General features: G+C 49.7%; 1 protein-coding gene across 3 annotated transcripts; it reads left to right on the forward strand.

Moving 5' to 3' along the window:
- The first annotated feature begins 288 nt into the window (after window positions 1-288).
- On the forward strand, window positions 289-21511 carry SCAMP5 (secretory carrier membrane protein 5). Of its 3 annotated transcripts, none has more exons than XM_014780416.2 (7): window positions 289-411; window positions 12388-12442; window positions 13075-13203; window positions 16518-16674; window positions 17790-17891; window positions 18358-18475; window positions 18724-21511. In XM_014780416.2, exons 2-7 carry the CDS (start codon window positions 12436-12438, stop codon window positions 18916-18918), a joined length of 708 nt encoding a protein of 235 aa, XP_014635902.2. In that variant the 5' UTR covers window positions 289-411; window positions 12388-12435; the 3' UTR covers window positions 18919-21511. The 3 variants fall into 3 exon arrangements, with proteins under 3 accessions (XP_014635902.2, XP_087284841.1, XP_087284840.1); XM_087428714.1 differs by lacking the exon at window positions 289-411 and adding an exon at window positions 579-838; XM_087428715.1 differs by lacking the exon at window positions 12388-12442 and having other exon boundaries at window positions 324-411.
- Window positions 21512-22871: the final 1360 nt, after the last annotated feature.

Raw genomic sequence — 22871 nt, forward strand, 5'->3', positions numbered from 1 at the left:
TACAGATTTGGATGCTGAGGTTCTGGCTGCTGGTATGAGGCTTCCATCTCTGGATCTCTTCTTCCACGTCCTCGCCGTGCTTTTGTCCCAGCGGTGCCCGTCAGCTACCTGATCGGGCCAGGTCCCAGGAACTTAGCACCTCGGACAGCTCCTGCAAGGTGCGGGGGCGACCAGGCCTTCCTTCTCGCGAGCTCAGGAAGAGCGGCCCTAGAGGTGGCCCAGGAGTCTCGCGAGAGCGGTTGCTGCAGGCTGGGGCAGCGCGGGCGCGCGAAGAGCCGGCTCGAGGTGCGCGCGTACGCGCTCCCGCCTCCAGCCCCGGAGCGGCTCGCGGCCGGCTCCGCGCCGCATCGCTGGGTGCAGCTCGGCGCAGCGCAGCGCGGCGGCCTTTCGGCAGCCGAGCGACAGCGGCGGGTGAGTCCCGGACCTGACGGCCCGGAGAAGAGCTTTGCAGGGAGGGTGGGCGAAGGACGAGAGGGGGTCGCCCCCTCTCCGGCTTTGTTCCCCCTACGCTTCACCTTTGAATGCAGGGGGCAGGCCGAGTTGCTGGAGAGGTAGAGAGTTGAGGTGACCTCTGTTTGGGGCGGAGGAAGACCGTGCGGAGTGCCTCCAGGCCCCCAACATCCCCATCCCCCGCTCCGTCGGAGGGAACCCGGGTCTTGGGTGACGTCAGACTCCTGGATGCTGGAGCCTGGGCCTTGGTCCCTCCATCCGCACCTGGCGTTCCCTGGAAACCGGCCTCCTCCTCCTGGGGATGGCTCACGCGCCCGGGGATGGGGGCGACTGGAGGCGGGTTGACTGTCGCCTTATTTGAGTCCTTCCTCCCAAGAGGCTCCTGCAGGTAGACACAGGTTGTACCCCGACCCCCCCCCCCCGCCTCCCTGGGGTGGCCGACCTTTGGACGGTGGCCTGAGTCGCCTCAGGGTTGCGGGGGATGGGTGCACTGGCTTGAGCCTTGGGTCCGCGAGGGCTTTGGGGTGGTGTGTCGGCAGCGCCGGATGTAGCTTATTCCAACGCTGGCAGGAGTCGGTCATGAGGATGACAGTGAGGTGTTTGGGAAACCGTCCCTGTCCCTGCCTCTGGGAGCTCCTGGTCTGGGGGTTGGGGGAACCAAGTAGGGACTCGGACTGAGAATTCGCCATTTGAGGCGGTTCAAACCGGTAATGTCCCAGCTCCAGGATGGGGCGTTTAGGGAGGCCAGGCAGACTTTGCTGCAGACACAAGGAGAAAGGGAGGCAAGACCAGTGAATGAGAGACTTCCTGGAGGAGGTAAAATTTGGATGGGAGGAGAGGCAGGAGAGAGCATTCCCCAGTAATGGTACGGGCGAAGGCATAGAGGCGGGACTTAAGCACAGCGTTGGAGAGTCTGGCCTGTGAGCCCAGCCATGTGGTTGTGGCGGTGGGGTGGGGGAGTCTGGAGAATTTTGCAGCCTGTGCCCTACCTGTTCTACCTCCACTAGGCAGGGCTCTGAAAGAGGGAGATGGTTCTTGCAGGGGCATGACTGGCAGAGAGATTTTTTTGGGGGCTACACAAGTCTTGCTAGTTTAGATTTGATCTAGGCTTGGTGAGCCTGAAGGCAAAGTCCCCAGAGCTGAGAGATGACTGTCTCTAGAGACAGCCACAGAAAGAGGGTCATCTTAGGTCTAGCAAACTCCATGGAGAATGAGTGGGGTCCTGGGATGGGAGCTTTGGATAGGGGCCTTGGGCTCTGTAGCTGCTTCTTTAACTCTTTCCCTGGCTGACTGGCTACCTCTGAATAAGTTGATTCCCCTCTTGGGCATCTCTGTGCCAGCACCTTTTCTAGGGATGAAATAATAGGACTAAGTACTGACCTCCCTTGAGGAAGCTGCTTGTTCTAGTTTAGAGCGTCCCTCCCAGTTCTCCCTCTTCTTTTTCCTTTCCTCCCCCCTCCCTCTGCCTCCCTCTCCCTGTGCCTGCCCCCTCCCAATAGCATTTCCTCTGCAGGCTGCACTTCCTTCCCTGCTGACAGTGTGGAGTCTCTGGAGGTTTCCTGGAGGAAGTGTGGTACAGCAGGGTTGATAGAAGCTGTGGGCTTAGCCTGATTGGGGGAGGGCATCAGTTGCTCCACTCCCACCACTTGGGAGGGTGTCCAAGTCTTAAGCAATTGACTGAGCTCTGTGCCCTGCTCTGTGCTGGGTCCCTCCTAGAAGCCTCATCCATGAGGAAGCAAGGAAGAGATTGGATGAGAATGAGTGAGCACTTGGTGCCCAATAGCCGGTTTAGAATTTAATCAGTGGGATGCATAGCAGGGATGTGTGGAAAGGCTTCCCAGAAGAGGTGGGATGTGATAAAATAGTAGGACTTAGAGGAGCTGACAGGGCTCTGGTTTAGGGGCACTGAAAGCAAAGGGATTGGCTACATATGATCTCCTGCATGAAGCTGGGTTGAGTGGGAAGCAGGTAAGCCTATGATGCAGAAGCAAAGGGTGCCAGGTGGGAATTTGTAGCTGATTGACACAAGGCCTTGAATGCCAGGTGCAGGATCAGTAGGGGCTACTGAAGAGTCATCACAGGACAGTGATAGCAATGCCAGGAAAGTGCTGTTTTCTGAGGATGATTCATAGTTCTGGGACCTCAGGGCTGGGAATGGGATAAGAGGACCAGAGGTAGAGCAAGAGGGGAAATTTCCATCTTAGCAGATACACTCCAGGCAGGCAGGAAGAAGATGACTATTTCTATGCCAAGGATGAGGGGCTTATGATAGGGAGGAGGAAGGTCAGAGGTCTGGTGAGCTGGGAGCCTTGGAACTAACTGCAGGTTTCTGTCCTGATCTGAGGCCAGGCTTGACTCTCTTCTCTCTGCTGTGGACCTCACTCTCTCCACTGTGGGAGCGTCTGTCCTCCCAGCTTCACAGTAAGAAATGGAATAAACTATATCTGGGCTTTTTGAACAAAATTCAGGTAGTATTTGCTATCTTACGGATAACTAAGGAGGTGCTTCCTTAGGTCTGCATCTTTGCGGGGATATGTAGCATCCCCCAAAACCCCTCAACATTATGAAAGACTCAGTTGAGGAGCAAATTGCTAATTCTCCCATTTTGCAGCCTAATAACTTTGGTTTGTAGAGGCCAATCATTGCTGTCTCTATCTGTCTGTCTGTCTGTCTCTCCCCCCCATCCTGTCTCCCTTTCTCTCACGTACATATAAGTATAAAGGCTAGCCCTGAAATAAGAGCATCAGAGCCTGGGGTCTTCCATTCCTGTGACCTCAGCCTCCTGCAGCCCTCCCAAGCCTAAATTCTCTGTGGGCTAACCTTCATATACAAGTGAGGCAGCCTTGCCGTGTTCTCTGGCCCTGAGCTCTGGCTTCTCCCGCTGTCCACACTTTGCTACACTGACTTCTCTGTAACCATGGCCACACTTTTGGGAAACAGCCTGGGGCTAGAACGGGGGTCAGGCTGGATCCAGCTTCCTCTTTTGAGGCTCCTACAATCTAGTTATTACCCGCCCTCCTGGTGCCTCTCTTCCTTATTTTCCTGGAGGACTTTAGTGCTGGACTGCAGTCTTCCCTCCACATCCATTGTCTCACGGGAGGCAGTACCTCCTTCAGCCACCCTTTCTGCCAGCCACACCTCGGTCTGGTCATCACTGGCATGTGGCCACCTCTGAAATCTTAAACTCTAGTATCTTTCTCTGACCACAGTCCAACTTCTACTTTACCTGCTTTGTGACCTCGTGGAGACCTCTAGTTCTCTCACACCTCCATTTTCTCTATTCCCTGAGCCTAACATCTTCTGTGTCCTTCCTGGACCCCATGGTCGAGGGTTTTCACACTTCTCTGGCCCTTGCACTCAGTGACGATGCTACTTTGCCTGTGTGTCCCACCCCAGCAGCAGACCCCCCAATTCTGGATTGCACACTCAGAATGTGGAAAGCTTCAAGGCGCCATCACGTACTAGGGCAGTCTGGTTCTGCTTCCATACAAGGTCTCCAGCCTCAGCTGTTCCTCCATCACTTCTAGAAACCCTTCCCCTCTTCTCATCAGCTCTCCATTCCATTCCATGGGAGGAGTATTCCAAACTGGACTACTCTCCCAAAGCCCTTGACTCACAGAGAGTGGTTGGGGGTGGTGTGTGGGAGGTGGAACCACCCATTTTTCCCCACTTCTCAAATCCCTGTAGGAAGGCTCCTAACCTAATGTGCCCACTCTGTGCTATGGATGCCAGTCCTTCCTGCCTCCCGAGGTTCCACTGTCCATCAGCTGTTTCCTCTTCTAACTGTATCTTCTGCCTCTCCACTATTTTCTGTAATACCTTCCTCCCAGCTTATAAGTATGCTCAAGGCTCTTATCTGGAAAAACCTTTTTTTGTGTGTGTGTGTGAGGAAGGTCAGCCCTGAGCTAAAATCTGATGCCAATCCTCCTCTTTTTTGCTGAGGAAGATTGGCCCTGGGCTAACATCCGTGCCCATCTTCCTCTACTTTGTATGGGATGCCGCCACAACATGGCTTGACAAGCGGTGCATCAGTACGCGCCCAGGATCCCAACCTGCGAATCCCGGGCCGCTGAAGTGGAGCGCGTGCACTTAACCACTATGCCACCGGCCTGGCCCCTGGAAAAACCTTTCTAACCTTATGTCCTCTAGCTGCTGCTGTTTTAAACCTAGCTTCAGGGCCAGCCTCCATGGCCTAGTGGTTAAGTTCAGCATGCTCCACTTTGGCGGCCTGGGTTCAGTTCCCAGGCATGGACCTACACCACTGTCAGTGGCCATGCTGTGGTGGTGGCTCACATATAAAATAGAGGAAGATTGGCAACAAATGTTAGCTCAGGGCGAATCTTCCTCAGAAAACACAACAAAACCTATGGCTTTGTCTTACTACAAAAGGGATATATAACCATTGTAGAAATTTTAGAAAATTATCTTTTTAAGATTGTAAGAAAATTATCTAAAAAGAAAGAAAACAAATAACCTATAATCTCACTATCAAGAGATGGCTACTATTAATCCTTTGATGTTTGGTGTTATAGTGTTGTCACTGATAGTCTCTGTGTTTGTGTGCGTGTATGCGTGTGTATTAAAATTTCAGCCAAGTTTTTTGAAAGACTAGTCTGCCAGACTTGTCCCTTCTTCCTCTTCCTCATTTCTTGGCAGCGTGGCCTCTACCTCACCACTCCCTGAAGCTGTGACCTCCTAACTGCCAAATCAGCCTGTGTCACACATGACTGCTCCATGGCCAGGGACTTTGTTGACCCGGTACGCCAGTCATTGAAAAGATCAAGATAACCTGTATTCGTTGACATGAAAAATTGTCATGAGATATTGTTGAGTGGAAAAAAACAGGTTATAAGACAGCATGTATAAAATGATCTCATTTTTGTTATATATGCTTATATATACATTAAAAACAAAAAGCAAAAACCTGAAGGTCAAACTGTTAAAGGGGTGGTCTCTGAGAAGGTGGATTTTGGAAGAACTTTTCTTTTCTTTTCTTTTCTTTTTTTTGGTGAGGAAGATTGGCCCTGAGCTAACATCCCTTGCTAATCTTCCTTTTTTTGCTGAGAAAGATTAGCCCTGAGCTAACACCTGTGCCCATCTTCCTCTATTTTGTACGTGGGACACCACCTCAGCGTGGCTTGATGAGTGGTGCGTAGGTCTGCACCCGGGATTCAAATCGGTGAACCCTGGGCCGCTGAAGCGGAGCACGCAAACTTAACCACTATGCCACTGGGCCGGCCCCCAGAACTTTTGTTTTCTACCTTATGCACTTTGATTTTTTTTTAACTTGCAGATATTTTTATACATAGCTAAAAAGCAACATATTTTCACTTTATTTTAAAACAACTTGGAGGCTATATTTTTTAAAAGAAGAAGAATAGAATCCTTCAGTGGCTCCCAAGGCTCTGAGGATAAAGCCCAAATCCTGGCCACGGCCTTCAACGCCAGGATGACCTGGCCACTCCCATCTTTCAGCCCTATTTTTGCCTTCCTTCCTTCCCTCCCTCCACTTTGAGCTTGATGTTTGCTCTGCTTCTTTCTGTTCCTTGAATATGCCATGCTATTGGTTTCCTGCCCTTCACGCCTGCTTTCCTGATTCTCTCTTTCCCTGGCCCACTCTTATTCATCCTTCAGGATTCAGCTCCGATATTGCTTCCTCTGTGAAGCCCTCCCTGGCTCCTCCAGGATGGACCAGGGAGGTGCTCCTCTGTGTTCCCACAGCTTTTTGTACTTGTTCTCCCAGATCACTTCTCAGGCTGTGTTGTAATTGCCCATTGACTTAGCTGGGTCCTCTGCTCTTACCTCCTCCCTCTCAATTCCATCCTGTCTCCTGTGTTACAGAGAAAATGGAAGCAGATACCCGGGATTCTCACCGTCCTTTCCAAGGCCTCGAACCTGCCTGCATCTGCTCGCATCATGTTCTCCTTCCCACCTGTTAGGATCGAGGCTTGTCCCACCTCCTTGTCTCCAGACCCCGTGCTTCTCTCCTTCTCAGGGGCTTGCTCTATCACTTAACCTCTGTCTCTCTTGTAATTACAGCTGTTTCTTGGATCCTTCACATCTCTAGCTTATTTCCATCTTAAACAAACAACCCTCAGCTAGAGCCCTCCCTGGACTCCTGTATCCCACCTGTGGTACCGTCTCGCTGTTCTCTTCCTAGAAAAGCTTCTTCAAAGAGCTGTCTACACCTGCTTTCAGCTTACCTGTTCTATTATAGCTCTAATTTGGCTGCTACTCAAACCTACCCTCCACCCCTCCACGGCCACCAAAACAGTTCTTGCTGTGGTCACAGATGACTTGCTGTTGCTGAGTGTAATGAATACTTTTCAGTCCAGCCTTTTCATGCTGGACCTCTCAGTGCCATCTGTCACATTCGTCCACTCTCTACACCTGGCCTTGGAGACTCCACACTCTCCTGGATTTCCTCCTGCCTCATCTGCTGCTGCTCCTCATTCTTTGCTAGCTCATCCTCTTCTGCCTTTTTCTCATTTAATTTTTTTGAACAAGTAATACATTTGCATGATTCATAATTCAAAAAGGTGTCCCAAATTTCATCAATTCTAAGATGAACATTTTGATATTTCTGAAAACATTTTAATGTCTGTGTCTTAAAATTTTTGGCATTTTACAGTTACAAGTTGGCAGTGTTTTTTCTTTCTTTTGGTAAAGAAAATAATGATCTATCTTAAAATTGATGGTGTCTTGGATTAGATGGTGTAAAGATACATAATGAAAATTTTTCCTCCCACCTATTCCACATCTATTCAGTTTCTCTGTCCCTAGTGATTCACAATTATTTTTTCCTTGATATCTTACTAGAGATGCTTTGTGTATTATTTGTATTACCAAATAAAATACATATATTTTCCCCTAACTTTTTATTTTGAAAAATTTCAAAGCTACAGAAAAGTTTAAAAAACAGTACAATGAACACCTGTACTAGGGTAGTTCATAGGTTCACCAATTGTTAATATTTTGTGACATTTGCTTTCTCTATCTATCATCTAATTTTTTTGCAGAACCATTTGAAAGTAAGTTGCAGCCGAGACTCTGTATCTCTAAATGCTTGAGCATGCATCTCTTAGGAACAAAGATATTCTCATATGTAACCATAATACCTAAGAAATTTAACATTGAACAATGATATCTACTATGCAGTCCCTATTCAGATTTGTCTACTTCTCCTAAAAATGTCCTTTATAGCTGTGATTTAAAAATCCAGTATCCACTAAAGGATCATTCGTTGCATTTGGTTGCATGTGTCTTTAGTCTCCTTTAATTTAGATGAGTCCCCTACAATTTTTGTCTTTTATGACATTAACATTTGCCTTGGAGAATTTTTCACAATCTGGATTTGTCAGATTGTTTTTCCATAATTATTTTCAGCTTAAACATTTTGGCAACAATACTACATAGATGATATTGTGTCCTTCTATGTGTATCACATCAGTAGGCACATAATGTCCTTTCATTCCATTATCAGAAATGCTAGATTTGGTCACTCGGTCTGCCAGATCCTCTCATTTTAGAAGTTCCTTTCCTCTGTTATGATTAGTAAGTAATCTAGGGGGTGACACTCAGACCGTGTGACTCTCCTCTTCCCCAGCCGCCTCTCACCCAGTGGTTTTAGCAGCCATTGATGATCCTTTACTGTATCAGTTCTTATATAGTGGTTGCAAATGGTGATTTTAAAAAATTCTGTCATTCTTTCTATATTTATTAGAACTTACCCTTTCTCCCCTCTCTTTCTTCTGTATATCATCATGGACTTGTGCATTCTTTTCATTCACTGTGTTATAATTCATTACTGACATTATTCATATTTTTCTCCAACTTGTTATCTTGAAAACTTTAAAGTTGAAAGAATAGTACAGGAGACACTCATATAGCTTCACCCAGATTCACCAGTTGTTAACATTTGCCATATTTGCTTTGAGTCTATGTCTATCCGTCTATCATTTCTTATTTTCTGAACTATTTGCAGCAAGTTTCAGACTTCGTGACACTTTACCCCTCAGCACTTGAGCACTTATTTCCTAAGAACAAGGATGCTCCTGCATTACCTCAATACCATCATCACACCCAAGAAATGTAACATTGACATAATAATATCTAGCTTAGAGTCCATATTCAAGCTTCCTCTGTTATCCCAGTGATGTCCTTTGTAGTGTTTCCCCCTGAACCAGGATTCAGTCAAGGTTTACACATTGGTTTTTGTTGCCATGTATCTTTAGTCTCCGTTAGTTTAGGGAATCCCTTATGTTTTTATTTAAAATTTTTTTTTTGTCTTTTAGAATGTTGCCAATTTTTAACAGTTGAGGCTAGTTTTTAGAATGCTCTGCAACTTGGATTTGTCCAATTCTTTCTCATGATTAGATTCAGGTTAAATATTTTGGGGCAGGAATGCTACAAAGGAGATGTTGTGCCCCTCCTGGGGCATCACACTGGGAGTCCCATTATTGGTGAGGTTAAGTTTGATACCCTGGTGACGGTGGTGTTGGCCAGCTTTCTTCACAGTAACAGTGCCTCTTCCCCTTTGTAATTAGCAAGTCACCTTTGGGCTGGTACTTTGACACTCTGTGACTCTCTTCCTCCCCAACAGTCTTGCACCCAGTGGTTTTAGCAGCCATTGATGATTCTTGCCTGAATCAGCTATTACGTTAGTGATTGCAAAATTGGGAAATTTTCTAATTTTGTCACTCCTACATTTCTAGCTAGCATTCTCCTGCAAAGAAGAGCTTTCTTTCTTCCTTCCTCCTTCTCTTTTTAAAAATGAGTGTTACTTTGGACTCATGGATTATTTTTTAAATTTAGTATGTTATATTACTATCATTATTATTTTTGATGCTCTTAATTGTCCCAGATTTGGCTGATGGTAGCCCCTTCCAACTGGTATCCTTTTAAATGTCCCCATTATTTGAATACTTGCTTGTTTCTGGCACCACAAGATGTTCTAGACTAACCTTGTATTTCCCTGTCCTGGCTTGAGACAAGCCTCACATTTTTTTTTTTTTTTAATTTTGAGGAAGATTAGCCCTGAGGTAACATCTGTTGCCAATCCTCCTCTTTTTTACTGAGAAAGATTTGCCCTGGGCTAACATCCGTGCCCCTCTTCCTCTCAGCCTCATAGATATTTTTAAAGTCATGAGTTCCTACTGATACCTCCAATTCAAATCCAACATCACAGGGCCCTTTCTCACCTTCCCGTATTCCATATTCTATCTCCGAACTCTAACAGTGAGAACGCAGGTTCCCAACAACATAACACATTTACTCGTATACTCTCTCCTACCATGCGTGTGACAAAGTTTCAGAAGCCACTATACTAGTACCAAGCGTAACAATAAACCTACTAATATTTAAGATTTCTTTCCAGTTAGTTTTTTCCTTGAGCTATGTCCTTATAAGAGAACACAGAGTACTCTGATCAAGTTACTTGACCAGTTCTTTTCTCTGTGTGGTTGTGTTATCAATTTACTGTACAGTTAGCTTTATTTTTTGTTTGTTTATTTAAATTTTAGGGTTTGCTTTTCTTTCTGGTTTAAGTTTTTGAATATGTAAGACATTATATGTACAAAAGTATGTAAAAATCTTTACCCAGAGAAGTCTCACTAACTCATCCTAGCCCTTCCATCATGTAGGAAGCCATTTCATTAGTTTCTGGTTTACTTTTCCTGTGTTTCTTTTGCAAAAATAAGCAAATTTATATGCATGTCCATATTTCCCTTTCTTTCTTACATAAAAGGTAGCATACTATTATACTCGTCTGTACTTTGCTTTTTTCACTTAACAATATATGCTGGAAAACATTCCGTGGAAGTTCGTAGAAATCATCTTCATTCTTTTTTACATGTATGTAGTATTCCATTGAATGATGCACCATAGTTTATTCAAACATTCACATTTAGTTTGCTTCCAACATTTTGCTGTTGCAAAATAGTGTCATGTTGAATAATATGTATTTGTTGTTTCTTATTTGTGAGTAAATAACAGAAGTAGGATTATTGCATCAAAAGGAAAACTTTTTTTTTTTCTGTGAGGAAGATCAGCCCTGAGCTAACATCCGTGCTAATCCTCCTCTTTTTGCTGAGGAAGACCGGCTCTGAGCTAACATCCATTCCCAATCCTCCTCCTTTTTTTTTTTTTTCTTTCCCCAGAGCCCCAGTAGATAGTTGTATGTCATAGTTGCACATCCTTCTAGTTGCTGTATGTGGGACGTGGCCTCAGCATGGCCGGAGAACTGGTGCGTCGGTGCACGCCCAGGATCCAAACCCGGGCCGCCAGTAGTGGAGCACGCACACTTAACCACTAAGCCACGGGGCTGGCCCAGGAAAAAATATTTTTATTCTCTTCTCCCCTCCTTTTTTAAAAATATTAAAGGTATCATATTATAAAGACTGTTCTCCATCTTGCATTTTTCCGACGACTAGTAGTTGTAGAGATCTTTCAATATCAGTATTGTTAAATTTTATTTATTTATTTATTTTTGGTGAGGAAAATTGGCCCTGAGCTAACATCTGTTGCCAATCTTCCTCTTTTTGCTTGAGGAAGATTGTCCCTGAGCTAACACCTGTGCCAGTCTTCCTCTATTTCTTGTATGTGGGACACTGCCACAGCATGGCCTGATGAGCAGTGTGTAGGAATGTCTGCTCAACTTTTAAATGTTGCATTGCCTTAGTGCTTGATTGTAGACCATCTTCTGCTTTTTATTTTGTGTATATATATCTCCACCAAAGTTACCATTCTAGCAGATGATTTCCCATTCACTTCCTTGCCTTACCTCACCAACAATTACTTAATGTATGTCTCAGTGCAGGCTTCCCACTGAACTCCCGACTGGAATATTCCCCATGCCTGCAAGGCAGCCCTGTCTCCAGGTCTTGCAGCGCTTCAGACTCGGCATGTCTATAATGCAGCGTCTTGTCTTACCCGGGGACCCTGCACCTCTTCTCATGGGTGCTTCCCATGATGGGGCTCTCAGTAAACAGCCCCACCATCCATTCAGTGGTTTACGCTGGCAAGGGGTCTTCTTGATGGCCTCCCTCCTCCCACTCCCCAAATCTACCTCAGGACCCCTTCAAGCTTGTCCGCTAAGGGCCTCAAGATAAACTCCCTGACCACCTCACCTCTCCAGCCTCCTCTCCTGCTGCTTCTCTATTTACACTCTTTGCTTTGGCCACAGTGGCTTTCTTTCCCTCACTTAGAAGTGTGAAGCTCCTTCCCGCATCAGGGTCTGTGCATGCTTTCCCCTCTGCCCAGAAGGCTGCCCTGCCCCAGGCAACTCCTCTGTATTCTTCAGGTCTTTGCTTACTGCTTACATTTAATTTCCATGACTGCCCAGACCAGGTTAGATCACCTTGATATATGCTGTGCATGTTTTCATAGCAGCCATCCTTCTCTTTTATATTATTACTGCACAGGTCATTGACTGTTTCATGCAGAGGGCAGGGACCACATTGGTCTTACTCATGCTATCTCCCCAGTGCCTGGTAGATAATAAATCCCCAATAAGTGAACAAATGACAGAAGACAAAAGCAGGAGGAGGGGAGCCCAGCCTGTGACTGAGGCCAGGGCTCTGCCATGTTCAGGGTCAAGGAATAGAATTTCTTTCAGAGGTCTCTGGTCCCCTTGGGCCTTCTCTGTCACTTGGCTTTCCCTGCATGGGGTCCCCTCCAAAGTTCCTTTCCCACCCTTGGATGGCGTTTTCTGAAGACAGACTTTATGCCTTGAGGCAAAGGGCAGGAGTCCCTGGCAGGATGTAGTTGGTGGAATGGTGGCTCTGTGAAATGGGAGCTGCCTCCATGGACTTCATCCCTCCATGTGAGTGTGAGCCAGGTCCTGCCCCAGGGAGCTTCCAGCCCAGCTGGGGATGAGAGAGAGGCTGGGTTGGGCCGGGCCTTGATCCTCATCCTTTTCTGGCTTTTCTTTCCTTCTAGTTCAGGACAAAGAGGTGTGGGCAGGCCACTGGGCTGGCTGGTGCCATCATGGCAGGTAAGGAGAGGATGGGCCATGTGGGTAGGACATGGCAGTGAACATAGGGTGGGTGGCCCTTTTCCTGGTCCTCTTGTCTCCCCTAGTTTTTGGAGGTCAGGTTCTTTCTGTCCTTTTGTCCCCAGGTTTTTCCTGGTGCCCCGCTGAGGCCTGTCTATCTGAGACCCTCAACATGATACTGTCTAGCCCTCTATCAGACCTCTGACCCTGGGGACCAGGGAAGGAGCATCCTGATGCCCTGGTCCTACTCTCCATCTGACTGTTGAGTGGCATGGGTGGCTCAGTCCCTGTCCCCTCTGTCACCATTGCTCTCTAATACTCTAAGACCTTTTCCTTCTAGTTTCTGTGTTGTCTGGTTTACAAAGGCTCAGGTGTACAATGCCAGAGCTGGAGGGACCTTTAGGGACTGTCTAGCTCAACCCCCACCCCACTGGATAAACTGAGGTCCTGAGAGGGGTGGTAACTTGCAGACCCAAGGAAGCAGGGATGGCTGGGTGGAGATGGCAAAGTAGCCTGTGGCCATAGGGGCCGAGAGGGTGGCCCAGGCCAGGGAAAGAATGATCATATTGGATCACTGGGGAGGGGAACATTCAAGGTGATACCATGCAATACCATGTGTGCTTTGCCCACAGAGAAAGTGAACAACTTCCCACCGTTGCCCAAATTCATCCCACTGAAGCCATGTTTCTACCAAGACTTCGAGGCAGACATCCCTCCCCAGCATCTCAGCATGACCAAGCGCCTCTACTACCTCTGGATGTGTGAGTGCTGTGGGATGGGGGTGGGCCGGGGTGAGCGGCGTGGAGGAGGGAGGAAGGTTGGTGGGTGCTGGGCATTGGGGTGGGGTGCCTGCAAGCCCAGCCGTCCTTCAGCCCCACTTGCAGCATCTGCATGGGCCAGTAAGCCTTTCCCTGCCTGACTCCCAGCAGGCTCCTCGCATGGGCTGACTGCCCAGCAGGGCCTCAGTTTCCCTCAGCCTCCCGTCTAGGCCTCTCCCCATCTCCTGTTCACAGAGCATCTGGTTGAGCCTCTGTCTGCAGTGTAATTCCTCTCTTCCTGCTCTCCCTTCCCTTTTCCACTGGAGTAGTTTTCGAGGGAACCTCTGGTGACTGCCTCGGGATTCTGATTCGGAGAGGAATCCTTCCCTCAAGGCCTCATTTTTCTTGCTTTCTCTGGAAAATTGCTCACAAAGAGGAGCATTCAACCGGGAGTTGGGAGATATGGGAGCAAGCTGGGCTGGTCACTCCACTTCCTAAGCAGCAGGTTCCTCATTTGTAGAAAGAGGTGTTGGCTCAGTGATTGCTGTGGTTCCATGTAGCTCTGTGTTGTGTGGTCTGTACTTCTAAAGTCTAGAGTTCTGATGTTCTAAGATTTCGAAGTCAAGAATTTATAGACCCCAGTGTCTGATGGTCTGTAGCAGGTTGGTGGGAAAGGTGTCATCTTAGAGGATGGGACTTGGCTGTGCCCAGGCTGGTCAAAGGCATGTGCAAGGAGGGCAGGTGGGCTGTCCTGTGCTGGGTGTCGGCTCCAAGGAACCCCAGACACCTGCACTGTGACTGCAGCCAGCGTCTACCATGTGTGATGTTGCCTTGAGTCAGGCCAGCACTTAGCTGCTTACCTGGGGAGATGATTGATTGTGCCAGGAAGGTGGGAAAGAATGCTGTCTTTGAAGCAGGTCCTTCATGGAATGGTGGAAAGACTATGGGGACAGACAGACTCAGTTTCAAGTCTTGGCTTGGCCTTTGGGTCACATGAGAGAAGGAAGAGATGGGGCAGGTGTGGGTAGGTCTGTAGATGTTGGGAAGAGAATGAGGAGGTTTCCTCTGATGGCTTCCATTTTTTCCATCAAATATGATGTAGAAGTTGGGATGGGAGCTTTGAGGAAAGTGGGATTAGAATGAGAGCACGTGTATGGACAGAGAGTGAGGACATTATCCAAAGAAACATGACCCCTAATATTTCTGGGCCATGCACAGGGTCTATTTGAGGTTGACTACCATAAATTTATAGTCCTACCAGGCTTCTCTGTGGGGCTCCTTTTTTCCTAGCAACATTTATCTCAGGTACAAGTGGGAGCTGTGTTCATCCAGGGTGAGTGTGACCAGAAGACAGGGCAGGGGAAGGAATAAGAAAATGAGTGTAATGAATTATGGAATCTAAGTTGGACAAAGAGACAAGTGGAGCTGGAAAAAAGCTGATGGCTAGAGAGAGAGTGGCCAAGTCCATGGATGTCCACTCCAAAGAATTGCAGAGTAATTCCAGCAGAGGCACTAGGTCATGTGAGCTGGAGAGAGATGGGACTGGGAAGAGACATGTGAACCAACGTAAAAACAGGTTAGTGTCTGTTCTATGTAAAGTGCAAATACAATCAGTAAGAGCACCAAGGTTCTAGGAAATGGGGGCAATAAACAGAGATAGAGGAAATACAGCTGAAACACACAGGAAGAAATGCTCACCCTCGTTATGAGGGGCCCTGAGATGAGTGTACCTGCAGAGGTGACTGCGTTGTCAGGCCAGACTTGGGGAGCACTCTCCCTGACCCTGGGCTCTGGTAACTCTGCCCCTGAGAAGATCTCATCCAGGAGCTGGATTTAAGGGCTATATATATCTTCCTAAGTCCTCACTAGGCACCCGCTGGATGCATTGCTCCCAAGGAAATGTATATAACCCTGGAGATGCTTAAGGGTTCTATTCAGAAGCCAAGACCATAGATGCCTCGCTGTTTGAGGCCAAGATTGAGCCCACCTTTGTGTTTTTTTTTTTTTTGCTGAGAAAGACCGGCCCTGAGCTAACATCTATTGCCAATCCTCCTCCTTTTTTTCCCCTTTTTCTCCCCAAAGCCCCAGTAGATAGTTGTATGTCATAGTTGCACATCCTTCTTAGTTGCTGTATGTGGGACGCCACCTTAGCATGGCCGGACAAGTGGTGCGTCGGTACACGCCCGGGATCCAAACCCAGGCCACCAGTAGCGGAGTGCACGCACCTAACCGCTAAGCCGTGGGGCTGGCCCCCCACCGTTCTTTGTTTATTCAGCAAGTCTTTGTGGAGCCTTGAAAGGACTCAGCCTAATGTTCAAGGAAGGAAGCGCCCTGATGTGAGAAGACCTGGGTGTGTGTTAGTGCCAGCATCAGATGGGGAGTCTTTAAGGTCTCTGCTGGCTGTGACTCAATGATACGGTGATTCTGAGGTTCAGCTAAATTATATGGGCACAGAGGAGAGGGAGCCTGGGTCCCACTCTTGGGGAGCTTCTAGTCTGTGATGGGCTGAGATTTGTACTTGGGGAACCATGAGAGCAGCCCAGATCTGCAGGAGGTCAGAGGGATAGAGGATGAATAAGGCTACAGTAGTGAAGGGGAAGACTTCTTGGAGGAGATGGCATGATAGTTGTCTAAAAAATGGATTAGATAAAGACTGAGATCCCAGCCACTGCTGCCTGCCCCCTGTAAGTGAAGGGCAGATGGTACAATAGCTTGAAGAGATGTTTTCACAAGGCCTTTTACTTTCCCCTTTTTGTGCCCCTACCTTGCAAGGGAAGATGTTAGGTGGGTTTCCTGTGCTGTGGGCTTAGTGATTGCTGTGGGTCTGGGATGGCCAGGGGCTGAGGCCATTCGTATAAGGAGAAGATCATTTCTACCACTCTGAGGCATTGGGGCCCTTCAACGGGGCTTGCTGGGCTGAGGCTCTGGGTTCCTCCTCTGGAGACTCTTTGTTCTCCGGATTTCTCAGATCCCCAGGAGCAGGTGTTGGGAGGGGAGTTGGGTTAAGCTCCCAGCTTTCTTTCTTACAGTCTGTACTCCCTCTGTGTGTGTGTATGTGTCTTGTGTATCTGTGTGTGTGTATTCACTGATGTGGGTTGTGGATGTGAATCTGTATGAATGCGGTTTGCATGTGTATTTGTGTGTCTATCTCTCTCTGTCCTTGTGTCATTTGCATGTGTTTGATTGTGGTCTGTGTTGAGTTATGGGTGTGTGTGTCCATGTCTGGGTGCTTATGTATCTCTGCATGGGCCTGGGTGTCTGTGTGTGTGTGTTTGTGGTGTCTGTCTCTGTGTATGCATGTGCTCCTGGGTCTGCAGTGAACAGCGTCACGCTGGCCGTGAACCTGGTGGGCTGTCTCGCGTGGCTGATCGGAGGCGGGGGAGCCACCAACTTTGGCCTCGCCTTTCTCTGGCTCATCATCTTCACACCCTGCTCCTACGTCTGCTGGTTTCGGCCCATTTACAAGGCCTTCAAGTAAGTGGTTGGTGCTGACCCCAGCTCCTAACCCTGTCTCTTTGCCCATCTCCCCTGTCCCTTCTCTACATTTTTCTCACTTGTTTTTTGCTGTCCCCCAAACTCGCTTTCTTTTCACTTGTTCAGCCTCAGCTCAGACTGCCAGGTAGGATTTGGGCTTGCTGGGAGCTCTAGGCTGGGGTGAGAGGGCTGGGAGCCAGAGCCTTCCTCTTAGTTCCATCCTTCCTTACTCTGCCCTTGGGTGGGGGCAACATAGAGACCAGGCCTGTTTTTGTTTTGTTTTCCCCAGGTAGCTGCATGTTAAATTTTGCCAATGGGGCCACCTGTCTTGGTGGAACTGTCCATCTTTGTACCCGTGGGGCTAACAGATTTGGTGCCAAATGGACCATCTATCCACGTGCCAATGGAAGCAGCCATCCATGTACCACTGACACTATTTATGTGCTAATGAGGTCATCCAACTCTGTGCCAAAGGAACCACCCATCCATTTATTGGTGGGGTTAGCTGTCTTGGTGTCAATGGGTGTCTACCTCGTGTCAAATGGGATTTTCAGTCTTTGTGCCAATGGGACTATTCATCCATGTACCAACAAGGCTACCTGTCTTGAGGCCAATGGAGTATCCATTTCAGTGCCAATGGGGCCTCAAATGTCTTTGCCAATCAGACCATCCGTCTATGTGCCAATTAGGGTACTATCTTGGTGCCAATAGTGTGTCCATTCTTGTGCCAATGGGACTGTCCATCCATGTACAAATGGAGCTAGATGTCTTGGTGCCAGTAGGGTTGTCCATCCCATTGACAGTGGGGTTGTTTATTCCTGCCACAATGGACCCAATCTATTTCTGTGCCAATGGGGCCAACCATCCATGTACCAGTGAGTGGTGCATTCACGAGGAGATCTCTCCCTATGTAATGTTGCACAGTCAGGCCTAACACATGGAAACTTGTGAAGATCAATGGGTAAATGCTGTCCTATTTTGGCCTCTCAATTAAGGCCTTTAAATGTCTTCTGTCCATTGTATATTCACTTAAATTTGGAAGGGCATGGAGGTCTTGATGGCAGGGAAGCCCTGGCTCTCTGCCCAGGTGATGGGAACCATCTCCTCTGCTGCAGGACTGACAGCTCCTTCAGCTTCATGGCATTCTTCTTCACCTTCATGGCCCAGCTGGTCATCAGCATCATCCAGGCTGTGGGCATCCCAGGCTGGGGCGTCTGGTAAGAGACTGGGGTGTCTGGGACTGACCCAGGGCCAGCATGGGTGGCACCTTGGGCGTGTCCTTTGCTTACCTCTGTGTGCTAAGCTGCATAGCCTGTGGGGACACCATGAGTTATTGGAAGTGTGACAGGATTCAGGATAGTGTAGTAGACACAGCCATAGCATCAGAGGGGAAGGAGAACCTTGCAGTGGTTCTTGCAGTTTTTGGGGGTGCTGAGGGGTATCAGGCATCATGGGAGAACCTGAGAGAAGGAAGCCTTATGTCTGAGCAGCTTGTCTTCTGAGCCATGGGGAAGGGTTCTTCCTGAACCACTGACACAGGCCCTAGATATCAGTAAGATGGTCCCTTTGCATCCAGTGATATGGTCCCTCCCTGTGACAGTGAGATGGTCCCTTGCTCTAGTGGGGTGGCTCTGGGTACCTGTCACCATGAGGGGCAGCCCCACAGCTGGCCTCTTCCTGCAGTGGCTGGATCGCTACCATCTCCTTCTTCGGAACAAATGTTGGCTCAGCGGTGGTGATGCTCATTCCCACTGTCATGTTCACGGTCGTGGCCGTCTTTTCCTTCATCGCCCTCAGCATGGTACGTGGTCACCTCAAGGGTGAGAGGGTGGATTTGGGTCTGTGATCTGTTCAAGTTATAGGAGGACCCAGAGGTCTTCCAAGGGACTTACTCTGGAATGGCTTGGTGGACTTTGCTCCTAGTGCACAGGGCACGGGTAAGGAGGGAGGACTGGCTTTTACAGTGACTTGTCTCTGGCTCCCATGTCTTTCCTGGATGGCCTGCCTCTTCCCTTTGATTAACACTGCCTTGTGCTCCTCCTCTTACAGGTTCATAAATTCTACCGGGGCAGTGGGGGGAGTTTCAGCAAAGCTCAGGAGGAGTGGACCACGGGGGCGTGGAAGAACCCGCATGTGCAGCAAGCGGCCCAGAATGCAGCCATGGGGGCGGCCCAGGGTGCCATGAATCAGCCGCAGACTCAGTATTCCGCCACCCCCAACTACACGTACTCCAATGAGATGTGAGCCAGCTGAGCCTACCGGGAGGCAGGGCTGGGGGCCAGTGGGACAGGGGCTCAAGCCACATCGTCTGTTGTGGTGACCAAGCAGGGTTCCCCCTTCCCTTTTCTCCTCCCCCACTTTGTACAAAGAATCAGAGTTATATATATATGTATATGTATATGTATATGTATATGTCTACCCCCTCACCCCCCAACACACACCCTTTGGATTCTGCTCTCAGCGCTCTAAGAGCTGTGGGCTGCGAGGGGAGCTGTCCTGTGTGGTAGTAGCTGTGTCCGTGTCCCCCTGTGAAATAGTGTGCAGTGAAGGTCTCTGTTGTTGTGGTGCTAGATGTATGTTTAGAACTAAACCAGCCCTCCATCCTCCACCAGCCTGCCCCTTCTGACCTTGACCCAGGAACCCATCATGGGGCAGGGGGAGGCATAGCAAAGAGCCTGGCCCCCTCCCCAGGGTTACGAGCTGAAACTGTTTCCACTTTTGGTCTTACTGGGAAGCAACAGTATTTAGCACTCATGGGGGTGGTAGGTGGGAGTGTGGGACAGGCAGGGGATCTTCCCTTGCTCCTTCTTATCCAAGTCTCCTCCCCCTCAACCTCCTCCTCCCCTTCAACCACCTCCTCCCCTTCAACCACCTCCTCCTCTCCTCTCGTCCTGCTGTCAGATTCCCTGTGGTCTCTTCTCCCGCCCAGGGTCTCTCTCTTCCCTATGTGGCTTTTCTTTGTCTTCCCCAAGGCTGAGTGTCCCAGTTGTATCTGCTCCTGAGACTGAGCCCATTCCCAGATCAAGGAAGCAGACAGGGAAGCTGAGCCTTAGCCCTGATGTGAGAGGGCACATAGCCAGAGATGCAGAGCCCACCTGGGTACCTGACTCCCAGGGACTGGAAATGCAGGGTCATCTCCTTGACTCTCAGAGCTTGTCCTGCAGTGGCAGGCTCCTCTTTTCGCTGCCCTGCTTCCCCTCCTCTTCCCAGAGACCCTTTGAGCCCCTCTGCTTATGTCCCTCCCTGTACCCCCAGCTGCTGTGGCTTGATTCTTCTACCTTCCCCCACCACGTGCCCAGTGGTGTCTGCCGTCCACAAGGGCAGATTCCACTGCCTTCCCTGAAGAGCTGGATGGTGTCCAGGCAATTTTCAGGTATAAAGGTACAGCTGGAGCAGAGGGTATGTAAATAATTATTGGTCCTTGGGTGAGGTCTGGCTGGCCCAAGCCCTCTGGGCAGGTGCTAGGTATCTCTGAAGGACCATTGGATTCCTGGGAGCAGTAGCTGTTCTGTTTGGGTCTGGCTCAGAGGGCTGGGCCTGGAGGGGAGAGCAGAGAAGACAGGCAGGGCCCAGTGAGAGGGGAGCATGCCTCTGCCACCCCAGCTTGCTCTTGGTCACAGGGCAGTTCTGGGCATTTGAACTCAGGGCTCAGGGAGAAGCACAGGCCCAATCCTGTCCACAAGCACAATGGCCAGAATGGGATTTCAGGGTAGGTGGGGTGGGAGGGGAGGCTCTCCAGCTTTTTCTTCCTTTTTTTTTTTTTTAATGAAAATTACTTGCTCCCCTCTGCCTACCAGACTTGGTTCTTGGCCCTTCCTCACCCTATCAGAACCCCTTTCCCTTCCAGGACAGTGATTTCAGGCCTGTGGGGCTGTTCTATTCCAAGCATCGTGAGAATGTTGCTGGTGGAGGCCCTGGCTCTCTCTGAGGCCTGTAGGGGAGTGGGTTCCTACCCAAGTAGCAGCTGCCTGTTTCCCACGCCCACTTCTACCTGGGCTATTTGGCCTGAAAACGAAACCCCGCTTGGCCACTCTGGGCTGGCTCCAGCTTAGAACCCAACCCCTGGGCTTCCTGGTGCCATCCTGAGCTTTGGGCTGCAGGTACTTCACTTGCCTGTAAGAGGAGCCAGGATCTCCAGAAAGTTCTCTTCCTAATGGTCCCTTAGGCTTGGGCCAGAGTGTGATTGGCTCTCTCCTCTATCACTGGCTCTCTCCTCTATCACTGTCTCTCTGGAAAGCGGTCACAGCCCCTAGTACCTGAAGAGAGACCCAGGTCTAGGCTCTTCCTCCACTTCCCTCTCCCCCACCCTAGACCCCTGGCTCCCTTTCTCTTAGTCTCTCTGGTCGCTCCAGGAGGCCTGTGATCCAGCTGCCAGCCCAACATCCATGACCTGTTGGATGCCACCTCCAGTCGATCTCCTGTCCTCTCTGCCTTTCCTCTTTCCTGGCTCAGACCTATATGGTCATGCCCTGGTTCTGCCCTTGGGAAGGCCTGCTACCTGTGTGTGGCCCAGCTTGTCCAGGCCCTGGGATGCTGCATCTCCAGGCAACTATGCACTTTCCAGGGAGGAACCAGTATGAGAAGTGGGGGCTGGGCACAGATTTAACTCTGCTGGATGGTCTGGCTTGGGGGTGGGGTGGAGGAAGGCCCAGGTCAGTTCTGGGAATCCTCAGGTCTGCAGCCAGCCAGTGACCTGCCTTTGCATTCTGCTGGTGCCCACTGCTCCTTGTTTCTGGGAGACAGACCATTCTCCAATTGGCAGTTGACCTGCCTGAGCCAGTGTGTCTGTCTGTGGTAACTGAGTGAATCATAATAAAGGGGAACATTTGGCCCTGCGTGTCCTGCTGTGTCATGTGTCTTCATGTGGGCCTGTGTGGAGCTTCACCATGGGCTGTGGGGCACAGAGGTAGGGGGGTCGAGTGGGTCTGTGGCCTGTCATTCCCAGGGGCCAAAAGTCACACACCTCTGTGTGGTTCTTCGTCTGAGGCAACCTTGAGTAGGCCTTGAAATTGCCACAGAGGCCTCCTGCCTGTAGGAGGAGGAGTTCTGAGTTCCCTGAGGAGGAAGTAGAAGGCTGGATCAGTGGGGGGTGGGGGGTGGGGGGGGGTGGTTTGCAGATGGGCCCTGCAAGCAAGGGCGAGGGTAGAGCACAGAGGGCCCCACCTCAGCTCTCATCGATGGAGACTGGCAGCTGATTGAGCAGCCTCTATGGAACACAAGGGGATCCAGAGGCCTGTGGATGCTGGAGAAGGAAGAAGGCAGGGAAGCATACCCAACGTGCTTTCTCTCGCTTTCCCTTTGCCAATGCCTGTCCTCCATTTGGAGTGCTGTCCTGGCACTCTAAGTTCCTGGTCATCCTTCAAGATTCACCTTGAATGACTCCTTCTCTGAGAGGGCTTCCCTGCCTCTAGTTGTTGCTTATTTTCTGCTGCTTCCTCATGGACCTTATTCTCTAATTTTCTGTGTACCTGCTTGTCTCAAGAGCGGGGAAGAGTACGATTTATCTCTGTATCCTGTGCACTTAAAACATAGAAGAGGCTCAGTAAATATTCAGTATTAAGTGCCGCAGTGACGAGCACTGTGTCTGTGTGGGATAGGGGTGGGGAGTGAGGAGGTCCGACAATTAGACCAGGCCCAGGCCAGAGCACAACAAAGACCAAGAACAGGAAGCCAGGGTTTGCGTCAGGATTCCTCCGAGTGGACTACAATTACCAGGAGGAAGAGAAGTGGACTACAACTCCCAGAAGGCTGCACGAGCACGTACGCTGCCGGGGGCTCTTGTATCGTTGCCTGAGTGAAGCAGCGGGAGGAGTGGCCGAGCTATCGCGGTATTTGGGAGCCGCCCCGAGGCGCGCCTGGCGCGGGTGAGGAGTGGAAGGGTGCTGCCGAGGCTGGGTCTTCCCGGCGGGAGGGAGGTCGGAGAGTCTTCGTTCTAGACTTTGGCTCCGCGCGGCTGTGTGCGCGTGTATGTGATGTCACTTTTCGTGTGCATGTGTGTGTGTGTGAAACCTCACTTTGCTATCTGTGCCCGTGAAGCTCTCCTCGCGACGGTGGGTCGGCAGCTATGTGTGTGATCTGCTCGAGACCGTGTGTGTGTTGTAGGGGCTGTAGAGCCTGTGGACCTCACTTTCCTACCTGTACCCGTGTCGCCAGAGCATTAGGGAGCCCTGCCCCGCTCGAGCCTGAAGCGCGGGATT

Source organism: Ceratotherium simum, chromosome 3 (genome assembly GCF_057802395.1).
Source record: "Ceratotherium simum simum isolate JZ-2026a chromosome 3, ASM5780239v1, whole genome shotgun sequence".
In the NCBI taxonomy this organism is placed as follows: domain Eukaryota; kingdom Metazoa; phylum Chordata; class Mammalia; order Perissodactyla; family Rhinocerotidae; genus Ceratotherium; species Ceratotherium simum.

Bases quoted from the DNA above. Each gene is read 5' to 3' on its own strand.
- SCAMP5 (XM_014780416.2), top strand. The intron at 13,204-16,517 runs GTGAGTGCTGTG...CTGGGTCTGCAG, and splicing joins CCTCTACTACCTCTGGATGT to TGAACAGCGTCACGCTGGCC. The intron at 17,892-18,357 runs GTAAGAGACTGG...CTCTTCCTGCAG, and splicing joins ATCCCAGGCTGGGGCGTCTG to TGGCTGGATCGCTACCATCT.